Source organism: Bos indicus, chromosome 13, assembly GCF_029378745.1.
Source record: "Bos indicus isolate NIAB-ARS_2022 breed Sahiwal x Tharparkar chromosome 13, NIAB-ARS_B.indTharparkar_mat_pri_1.0, whole genome shotgun sequence".
Classification (NCBI taxonomy): Eukaryota; Metazoa; Chordata; class Mammalia; order Artiodactyla; family Bovidae; genus Bos; species Bos indicus.
Genome location: NC_091772.1, coordinates 74024326 through 74035880, shown reverse-complemented (window position 1 = coordinate 74035880; position 11555 = coordinate 74024326). Strand labels below are relative to the sequence as shown.

Here is an 11555-nt window from a genome sequence, read left to right as displayed (position 1 = left end):
GCCCTTCCCTCCCCCTGTGCCTTGGCCCCTGTCTTACCACAGGGACCCTGCCTCTTGAGAGCAGGTCTTCATGCAGTCCTCTAACTTTTTGAAGTTGTTTCCATTCCCTTCACAGCCACCATACGCAAACTGCTCACAGAGGCCAGTCTGGGCATTGTAGAAGTACCTGGTCATCATGGAATTGCAGCCACCTGTTAATTTTGGCTCCAGGCAGAGGGCAGGCTTAGAAGCTGCTGGAAGGAGAGGGGCAATGGCTCAGTTATGAGGATGGTCATCAAGCTCCATACAAGGACAACAGCTAGAACCCCCAGTTTGTTTGCCATAGAGAATGTTAAGGTTGTGGAGGAATGCCAGATTGAAAAGACCATTTGAAAACCTCCTTTCTGGGATAGAATCATGAATGTTGCTAGGGGTGACATGATGTAGTAATCATGTACGAATGTATATCTCCTCATGCAGTCTTCTAAGGAGGTTTGGTACAGTGACTGAATAGCCTTAAAACATCTGTAAGGCATCCAAGGTCGTCCAGTGGTTAAGAATCTGGCTTCCAATATTGGAGCCATATGTTCAATCCCTTGTCAGGAAACTATACTCTCCAATGCTGTAGACACTAAGGCAGCAGGGCATAAATTCTTTATATTCATGATTGGTAACCTGTTCAAAGAATGCATGTAACACATTTCCCCTCTTCAGATGAGGAAACTGCAGATAACTTTCCCAGGAACAGAGCATGTGGGTGGTAGAGTCAGGACAAATTGCTATGATGTCACAACCCATCTGATACAATACCTGATTCTACCAGGAATTCGGAAAGTACAGCACACTTGTAAGAGTATCTGGAGTCAGTCCTTTGTTCATCGCTTCCTTGTACCCAAGGTAACAATAGCCCCCAACACAGACCAGAGTAAACTTGGGTTTCTCCCAACACAAATCTGTGATGTCTCTACCATCAACCAATTCCCCAACACCCACTGGGCATCCCCCATTCAACTGACGTCTGATATGAATACCAAGCAGTCGGTGCAGACCCCACAGGTTGAGCACTCAAGACTGTCCCCAATTTAATGCCAGACACGTGGTCCCCACTTACTTTGGCTTGTGACCAAACGGCTAAAATGGGGAAGTCCACAACCTCACCTCCATGTTCAATAACTGACGGTTACTTATGACCAAACTGAGGAAAACACTTACTTGCTGTTCTTAGATAAATATACAGGAAGCACTCACAGTGAAATGGAGGAGACGTGTAGGGCAAAGGGATGTGTGTGTGTGTGTGTGTGTGTGTGGAGATTCCATTCCCTTGTGAGTACAGCACCCTCAGAATCATATTCACCACCTATAAAACTCTCTGAACCCAAATATTTATGCACTGTTGAGGTTTCAAGAAACAGGCTTCTTGATTGAAGCATTGGTGTTGGTCATTGATCTGAATCTCAGTGCCTGTCCCTCTTCCCCGAGGTGCAGAAACTACAAACCTTTATTCTCCTTGTTGAGTGCTGAGTATTTAATCTTGAGTGTTTGGTATTCCTCCAGTGTGTGGTTATCGAATTGTATTCCAGAAATCATCACCTGACCTATGAAAGAAAGTAAATTTCAAGAGTTTCAGGAGGCCTGCTTCAATGAAACAGGAAACGGCTCAAACATGGAAAATATAATAACAGTCAAAAGACAACAAGGGAAAGGGCCTGGAGACTTTTGTAGTATTGTCTCAGCCATGATCCCACATCCTACCTCACAAGGGCTCTGTTTCTTGTTCCACTGCATTTGTCCTCCTCTGTGGTTCAAAGTCTTTTGATTACTTTTAATAATACATGAATAAACATTGTTTGATAAAGAAAATTTTTACTTGGCCAAAACGAGTAGGTAGGCACAGAAGTTTTTTCAAAGTAACACATTGGGTGGAAAACGGACAAATCTGGTCATGACACGTGAATAAAGTCTTTCCATTCATAACTCGTCATCTATTTGAAGAACTCATGTAACATGTTTCCCCTATACAGAAGAGGAAACTGCAGATGACTTGCCACAGGACACAACCCTGCGAGTGGCCATGTCAGGACAAATTACTCTCATGTCAAAACCTATTTGCTACACTACTGATTGGCTAAGAACTTGAAAATACAGAGAAATGGAGAGAGTTTCCAGGTCCAGGGTCTTACTTTCATTACTCACCTCTCCCCAAGGCTCTCCTGAGCCCTAAAATCACATGGGAGGGTGAGTCTCAGCTTTTTCCTGACACCAAATACTTGGTTTTTCCACCAACCGTCCAATTCCCAACAGCCAAGGGGCAGCCCACTGTAAATTGACATCTAATACCATTTCTGTGGAGTTAGTGCCGATGCCACAGGTTGAGTTATAAAGACTGTTCTGACTTCAGATGCCAGCCATGTGGCCTCGCATTATGCTTCCGACCAAGTGACTGAAAGTTGAACTTTCCATCACCCCAACTCCATGCTCAAAAACTCAGTCGAACCAGAAACCAGACTCAGGAAATGTTTTACTCACTGTCCTCACTTTAAGTTACAGGATAAAATCAGAAACAGTGAAATGAAGGAGACGTTTAGGCCAAAGGGGGAGTGGAGGTGAGAGGAGCCTTCATGCCCTGGTGAGCACAGCACCCTCCCGTCAACATTGGTTCCCACCTCATAAGCTCTCTGAGCCAACATTTATGGATTTTTACTGAGGTTTCACTCAATATGCATAAGTATTGAATCTTCAGCCATAGGTACTGATCTCAGTCTCAGTGCCCTCCTCTCTCCCCATAGGTGAAGAAAATTCAAACCTCTAATTGCTTTATTGATTATTTCAGCCAATCCCGTTAGTATACAGGCTCCCTTTGTGACAATCTTGGTACCTATGAAAGAAAAGATATCAAATTTTTCAGAAACATTGGACCATGAACCAGAACAAGTTTCAAATAAGGGAAAAAAATAGTCATAGGAAAAAGTGGACAAAGGAAAAGACTTGGAAAATTTGCTAATATTGTACGAGCCCAAGGAAGTATGTAGAGAAATCTTCTCATGTGTCTATCCTGGTGGAAAATGACCAAACTTGGCCATGAAAGAGAATAAGCTGTTAGTTTTACGACTGGTAAACATTCAAAGAACTCCTTTAGCACTTCTTTACTGTTCAGACGAGGACTATAGATGACTTGCCTGAGGACACTTAGCAAGAGGCTGATAGGGTCCAAAGAGGATATTCCCTGTCAAAACCCACTGGATACACTGTCCTATTCAGCCAGGAACTCTGAACACATGGATAAATGCTGAGAGCTTCTGGGTGCAGTGCCCTACTTTCATTACTCCCCTGTCCCCAGGACTCACCTGAGCTCCCAAAGCACAGGGAGACTGAGTCTGGGTTTCCCTGACACCAAATCTATGATGCGTCAAGAAACAGTACACAATTCCTCCAAACACCCGCTGGGTGTCCAACAGGGCCATTTAATTCTGACAGCAAATCCAGGGAGATAGTATGGATTGTGCAAGTGGAGAGCTCAGAACTGTCCTCAGTTCAGATGCCAGCCATGTTATCCTGAGTCACCCCTGATTTGACAATGTGTCTAAAACTGGGAAGTTCCATTACCCCACTCCATCTTCAATAACTCAGTAAATCAGATGACTATACTCAGGAAGATCACTCACATAAGGATGTCATGTTTTCATGAAGGATGAATCTAGGCACAGAGAGATGAGAGTGTAGTGCAAGGCAAAGTGGAAGTTGAGATGTGGGGAGGCTCCATGCCCTGGAGAGCACAGGACCCTCACATCACCACCGTGTGTTACCACCCCAAACGCTCTCTGAATGCCCACATTCATGAATTCTTATAGAGGTTTCATTAAATAGGCATTTTGATAAAATCATTGGCCAGTGGTGCCTGTTCTTATTCTCAGTGCTCTCTCTCCTCTCCCCAGAGTTGCAGAAAGTTCACACCTGTAGCCACACCATTGATGATACTTGTAACCACATCTACTACTGAACGCTTCTCAACTCCCCTTCTATGGCTTGTCTCCACACCTATGAAAGACAGGAAATTCCAACAGTTTTAGGAAGCCTGGGACATGAACCAAGTAAGGATGAAATATGCACATAAAATAGTAGTCTACTGTGAACAAGGGAGGGAACAAATATGGATAATAAACAATAGTCAAAAGGGGACATGGGAAAGGGCCTGGAAACTTTCCAATAATGTCTCAGCTTTGGTATCAGGAGTCATCCTACACAGGGCTCTTTCTTACATTTCCTCCAGAACATTCATCCCAGGTGTTTCTAATTATTTTTAATGAAAAAGGAATACTCATTATTTGAAACCTAGATATTCTTTCGTGCCTAAAGTAAGTAGTTAAAGAAAAAATTTTAGATGAACACATCTTGGCGAAACATGCACAAAATTCACCATGAAATATTTATGCACCGTTGAGGTTTCAAGAAATAGGCTTATTGATTGAATCATTGGTCATTGATCACAACTTCAGCGTCCTTCCTTCTTCCCTGAGGTGCAGAAACTACAAACCTTTATTCTCCCCACTTAGTATAGAGTATTCAATGTTGAGTGTTGGCAATTCTTCCCATGTATGGTTATAAAATTGTATTCTGGAAATCATCACCTGACCTATGAAAGAAAGCAAATTTCAAGAGTTTCAGGAGGCCTGGTCAATGAAACAGGGAAAGGATCAAACATGGATAAGATAATAACAGTCAAAAGACAACAATGGAAAGGGCCTGGAGACTTTCGTTATATTGATTAAGCCTTCCTCCCACAGGCTACCCCACAAGGGCTGCATTTCTTGCTTTCTCTGCAATTGCCCTCCTCCATGGTTTGACATCTTTTGATTACTGTTAATAATACAGGAATAAACATTATTTGATAAAGAAATAGTTTTACTCAGCCAAAGCAAGTAGGTAGACAATTATTTTCAGATTAAAACATTGTGGTGAAAAATGGAGAAATCTGGTCATGACACGTGAATAAAGTCTTTTTATTCATAACTCATCATCTGCTCTAAGAACTCATGTACCTGTTTCCCCCGTTCAGATGAGGAAACTGCAGAAGACTTGCTGCAGGACACAAGCCTGTAGGTGGCCAAGTCAGGATAAGATACTGTCATGTCACAACCCATTTGATGCACGATTGATTGGCTAGGAACTCAAAAATACAGAGAACTGGGGAGAGTTTCCAGGTCCAGGGTCTTACTTTGAGTACTCACCTCTCTCCAAGCCTCACCTGAGCCCTCAAATCACAGGAGAGGGTGAGTCTGGGTTTTTTCCTTGAACTAAATACATGGTTTTCCCCCCAACCATCCAATTCCCACACCCAACCTGCCGCCCACTGTCCACTGACTTCTGATACCGTATCTGTGGAGTCAGGGCCAATGCCAAGGTTGAGGTATCAAGAATGCCCTAACTTCAGATGCCAGCCATGTGTTCTCGAGTTATCATGCCTCTGACCAAGTGACTAAAACTTGAAAATTCCCTGACTCCACCTCCATGCTCAAACACTCAATGGAACAGGTGACCAAACTCAGGAAAACTCTAAATCACTGTTTTCAAATTAATGTCTAGGAGAAAACTCAGAAACAGTGAAATGGACGAGAGTTTTAGGGTATGGGAGGAGTGGAGTAGGCAGAGTGTCCACACCCTCCTGAGCAGAGCACCCTCACCTCAGCACCATTTTGTTTCCCTTTCACAAGCCCTCTGAGCCAATATTTATGGATTTGTGCTGAGGTTTCACTCAACAGGCATAAGTATTGAATCATCAGCCAGTGGTACTGATCTCAGTCTCAGCGCCCTTCTCTCTCCTCAGAGGTACAGAAAGTTCAAACCTTTAATTGCTTTAGTGATTATTTCAGCCAATCCTGTTAGTATACCAGCTCCCTTTTTGACAATCTTGGTACCTATGAAAGAAAAATTTCAAATTTTCAGGTATGTTGGACCATGAACCAGGACAAGTTTCAAATATGGAAAATAAAGTCACAGGCAAAAGTGGACAAAGGAAAAGGCCTGAAAAACTTGCTAATATTGTACCAGCCTCAGTCCCACCAGCCCAAGGAAGCAGGCAGAGAATCTTTTCATGAATATATCCCGAAGGAAAATGACCAAACGTGACCTGAAATGCGAAGGAGCAGTTTCTTTTTTGGCTGGTAAATGTTCAAAGAACTCATTTAGCACTGATCTACTGTTCTTCTTGAGGTTTCACTAAATAGGCATTTTGATTGAATCATTATCCAGTGGGGCCTGTTCTCAATTTCAGTGCCCTCTTCTTTCCCCAGAGTAGCAGAAAATTCACACCTGTATCAATACCGTCGATGATACTTGTAGCCACATCTATTACTGAACGCTTCTCAGGTCCCCTTCTATGGCCTGTCTCCAAACCTATGAATGACAGTAAATTCCAACAGTTTCAGCAAGCCTGTGGCATGAAACAAGTAAGGATGAAATATGCAAATAAAATAGTGTCAACAGTGGACAAGGGAGAAATCAAATATGGATAATGGACTATAGTCAAAAGGAGACATGGGGAAGGGCCTGGACACTTTCCTAATATTGTCTCAGCCTTGGTCCATTGGTCAGCCTACAGAGGGCTCTTTCTTACAATTCCCTGCAGCACATTCATTCCAGGTCTTTCTGATTAGTTTTCATGATAGAAGAACACTCATTATTTGACATGTAAATATTCTTTCTTGCCCAAAGTAAATAGTAAAGTAAATTTTTTCAGATTTTTTCTGATTAACACATATTGGTGGAAAATGTATAAAATTCAGCATGAAATATCATTCACCTCCTTATACATATGAATGGTAATCGGTTCAAAACCCGTGTAACATATGTCCCCTGTTTGAGAAGAAAATTGCAGACGACCTGCCCCAGGCATGTGCGTGGCAGGGCCAGGACAAGATATTAGCATGTTACAACCCATCTGATACACTCCCTGATTCTCCCAGGAACTCTGAAAATACATACAACTGAGAACAGTTTCTGGCTGCAATGTGAACATTCATTACTCCCCCTTTTTGGAGCATTACCTGAGCCCCAAATCACAAGGGAGAGTGATTCTGTGTTTTTCCCTGACACCAAATATGTGGAGTCTCTACCAACAGCACCCAATTCCCCAAACACCCACTGGATGTGCAACAAGTCCATTTACATCTGACGGGAATCCATGGAGCTACTGCCGATTCTGCAGGTTGAGGGCTGAAAACTCCTTAGTTCAGATGGCAGCCATGAGGTCCCAAGTCAATCATGCTTGTGACCAAATAATTAAAAGGGGGGATTGTGGGTCCATGACCCCATCTTCAAATTCAACAACTCAATAGAATCAGTGGCTAAACTTCAGAAAACCATTGCTTATATTCCCAAAATATAACTCAACACAAGAAAAATGGAAAAGATGTGCCAGCAAAGAGGGAGGGAGCTGTGCCCAGCCTCTGTGCCCTAGTGAGCACAGCACCCTCAGATCAGCTTCCTGTATTCATCAACCCACAAGCTCTCTGAGCCCAGTTCTTATGTATTTCTCCCGAGGGTTCACTAAGCAGGCATGTTGGCTGGAATATCAGCCACTGTGATTGATCTCACTCTCAGTTTCCTCCCTTCTCCTCAGAGGTGCTGGAATGGCAGTTGTTGAAAACTGTAAACAGTAAAGGTATGCTTGTCATTTCTTGGACACCAACCACATCTTGAGGTTCCCTTGAGTTGCCTCTTCTGACTCATCTCATAACATCTAATGGCAGGAAACCCCAACAGTTTTAGGAGACCTAGGCCATTAACTAAGAGATGGTACAAATTTGAAGCTTTCTATTACTATGCAAGGCTTTCCTGGTGGCTCAGCTGTTGAAGAAACCACCTGCCTTGCGGGAGACCTGGGTTTGATCCCTGTGTTGGGAAGATCCCCTGAAGAAGGCAAAGGGATCCCATTCCAGGATTCTAGCCTGGAGAATTCCATGGACTATGCAGTTCAAGGGGTCACAAAGAGTTGGACATGAATGAGTGCCTTTCACTTTACTTATTTTATTACTACAATACAGTGAGGTTCAGGGACATGGCAAGGAACAGGAAAAGAGGGTCTCAGAAATGGGGACCCTGATCTGGCAGAATTATTTTATATATTATTTTATATATATATATATATATATATATATATATATATATATATATATATAAAATATATATACATATATACTCAGCAGTGGCCACAGGACTGGAAAAGGTCAGTTTTCATTACGATCCCAAAGAAATGCAATGCCAAGAATGCTCAAAGTACTGCACAATTGCACTCATCTCACACGCTAGTAAAGTAATGCTCAAAATTCTCCAAGCCAGGCTTCAGCAATATGTGAGCCATGAAATTCCAGACGTTCAAGCTGGTTTTAGAAGAGGCAGAGGAAGCAGAGATCAATATGCCAACATTTGCTTGCTCATTGAAAAAGCAAGAGAATTCCAGAAAAACATCTATTTCTGCTTTATTGACTATGCCAAATCCTTTGAATGTGTGGATCACAATAAACTGTGGAAAATTCTACAAGAGATGGGAATACCAGACCATCTGACATGCTTCTTGAGAAACCTCTGTGCAGGTCAGGAAGCAACAGTTAGAACTGGACATGGAACAACAGACTGGTTCCAAATGGGAAAAGGAGTACATCAAGGCTGTATATTGTCACCCTGCTTATTTAACTTATATGCAGAGTATATCATGAGAAATGCTGGGCTGGAAAAAGCACAAGCTGGAATCAAGATTTCCGGGAGAAATATCAATAACCTCAGATATGCAGATGACACCACCCTTATGGCAGAAAGTGAAGAAGAACTAAAAAGCCTCTTGATGAAAGTGAAAGTGGAGAGTGAAAAAGCTGGCTTAAAGCTCAACATTGAGAAAACTAAGATCATGGCCTCCGGTCCCATCACTTCATGGCAAATAGATGAGGAAACAGTGAAAACAGTGGCTGACTTTATTTTGGGGTGTTCCAATTTCACTGCTGATGCTGATTGCAGCCATGAAATTAAAAGATGGTAACTCCTTGGAAGGAAAGTTATGACCAACCTAGACAGCATATTAAAAAGCAGAGACATTACTCTGTCAACAAAGGTCCATCTAGTCAAGGCTATGGTTTTTCCAGTAGTCATGTATGGATGTGAGAGTGGGACTATAAAGAAAGCTGAGTGTTGAAGAATTGATGCTTTTGAACTGTGATGTTGGAGAAGACTCTTGAGAGTCCCTTGCACTACAAGGAGATCCAACCAGTCCAACATAAAGGAAATCAGTCCTGGGTGTTCATTGGAAGGACTGATGTTGAAGGTGAAACTCCAATATTTTGGCCACCTTATGTGAAGAGCTGACTCATTTGAAAAGATGCTGATGTTGGGAAAGTTGAAGGCAGGAGGAGAAGGGGATACAGAAGGTGAGATGGTTGGATGGCATCACCGACTCAATGGACATGAGTTTGGGTAAACTCCAGGAGTTGGTGATGGACAGGGAGGCCTAGCATGCTGTGGTTCATGGGGTCGTGAAGAGTCAGACACAACTGAGTGACTGAACTGAACTGATATATATATATACATACAAACTGAACTGATATATATATATATATATACACACATAATAAAATATAATAAAATTGTAATATATATCCTCTTGATAGTCAACATATCAGTGGAGTCAAATCTTTGCAATTTAAGTCTTCCCTGATGGTCCAGTAGATAAGAATGCACATGCTAAGGCAGGGGACATGGGTTCTGTCCCTGGTCAGGAAGATTCCACATGCCTGGCAGCAACTAAGAAGGTAAACTGCAACTTATGAGCCCAATTCCTAGAGCCCTTGCTCTGCAACCAGAGAAGCCACTCCTACAAGAAGCCCACACACCGCAGCCAGAGAGTAGACCACGGAACTAGAGATATCCTTTCTTAGGGAGGAAGCCCAGTGCTGCCAAAACCAAAGAAACAGACAGTAATCCTGACCAACATGACAGGAGAAATCCAAAGATGCTTAGCAATACCCGCTCCACACCTGTTCTGCCCCCTTCCATGGAGTTCTATCATTTTCCCAGAAGCTGTAGAGGAGAGGTGAGGCTGGATCTACCTTCATCCTGGATATGGTGTATATTCAGCGGGGTGCTGTCCACCAGGATAACCAGGAGGAAGAGAAGGGCTGCAGAGAGGCAGAGCCGTCTCATCTTGGTGGCCTTGCAGGAGGGCTCCTGAGGATGCTGAGGATGGACAGGCTGACCTTTTAATATCCTGGTGAGGGGTGGGATCAGGTGATGAGGAGGGGAGTGGGCAACGGGAGGAGTTGGGTCAGTCCTGTTTATTGCGTAATCTCCCTACCTAACCATCCCTCCTGCTTCTGTCTGCAGGGCTCAAATGCCCAGTAAGAGCACTTCTCACTTGATGATACCTGTGGGTCTCATGTAAATACAGATTGTGATCAGCGAGATGGAGTTTGTCCTATATGGACAGTCAGGGAGCATCCCAGCCCCTACAGCAGTGCCTGGCATGTGATGAATGATAAGCAGGTGAATGAGGGCAGATCAGAGGACAGACCAGTGACCAGCAGTGTGATAACCAGGTCTGCCATTTCAGCCAGCTGCAGGTGCACCTCAATGTCCCAACCCCCCTCCCCTACCTCAGATGACAACTGTGACACAGGTCACCTTCCTACAACCATTGCCACAGCTTCTCCGGTGGATGGACACTTGCACTTTACCAGACATTGGTCCAGGAAGGGACTTAGCTGGTGAAGGTGATGTTGTCCTGGGCAATAACCCTGTTTATGCATCAAAAAATGAGTAATGGGTGTGGCTGAGGGGAAACAGGGAGCTGAATCTGTCTCCACAGCATATCCAGCAATCATCCCTCACCTGGTTTCACCAACAGGAGAGCGGTCTCCCTGAGTGGACATCAGGCAACCTTGGAAGAACACTGTAGCCACCCACTTCCTCCTTCTCTCTCCCTCTCTGTCGATGGGGCCACGGGACCTCAGTTTGGGTACCAGCTCTGCATTTTCTTACCTTTCCCTGAGGATTTAAACTTCTCAGAACCCCGGGTCTTCAGGAATCACATGAGATACGTGCTGTGCACCCACGTGGTTGCCATGGAAGCAATGGATGCAACAGCCATATATTCCTTCTCCCGAGAAGGCAAAGTCCTTTGTAATAGTAATAAAAACAGTAATGAGTAACTTCTCCAGGCAAAACTTCAATTCTTTATTATAACAGGCATTATCCTAGACACGTGAAATATGTAGTTCATCTAATCCTAAAAAATCTTTAAAGAAAGGGGGATAAATTGTTGACATATCCTCGTATTACTGAGGAGGGACCTGAGATATAAAGAAATAAAGTAATTTTCTTAGATCATAGCTTGTAGAGAGAGGATTTGGACCCAGCGATCTGACTTAGAGTCTGTGCACGTACACTCTGCTGCACTGCAAGCTGTAAATTAGAGTGCACACATGTCACACCACCATCCCTCCACTCACTCTTGTTTATTACTTGTAGTTACAAACATAGAACACCATTGAGAATGGTGGGAGCTCTCAATACCAAGCTGGGTTAGTACACATGTG

General features: G+C 43.4%; 1 protein-coding gene across 1 annotated transcript; it reads right to left on the bottom strand.

Annotated features, from left to right (window-relative positions):
• Positions 1-33: 33 nt before the first annotated feature.
• Positions 34-10164, bottom strand: LOC139186422 (trophoblast Kunitz domain protein 1). The gene is made up of 8 exons (XM_070800674.1): positions 10071-10164; positions 6286-6369; positions 5820-5891; positions 4511-4609; positions 3931-4014; positions 2783-2854; positions 1476-1574; positions 34-230 (listed from the first exon to the last, which is right to left on the bottom strand). The coding sequence occupies exons 1-8, from the start codon at positions 10162-10164 to the stop codon at positions 34-36; spliced, it is 801 nt and encodes a 266-aa protein (XP_070656775.1).
• Positions 10165-11555: the final 1391 nt, after the last annotated feature.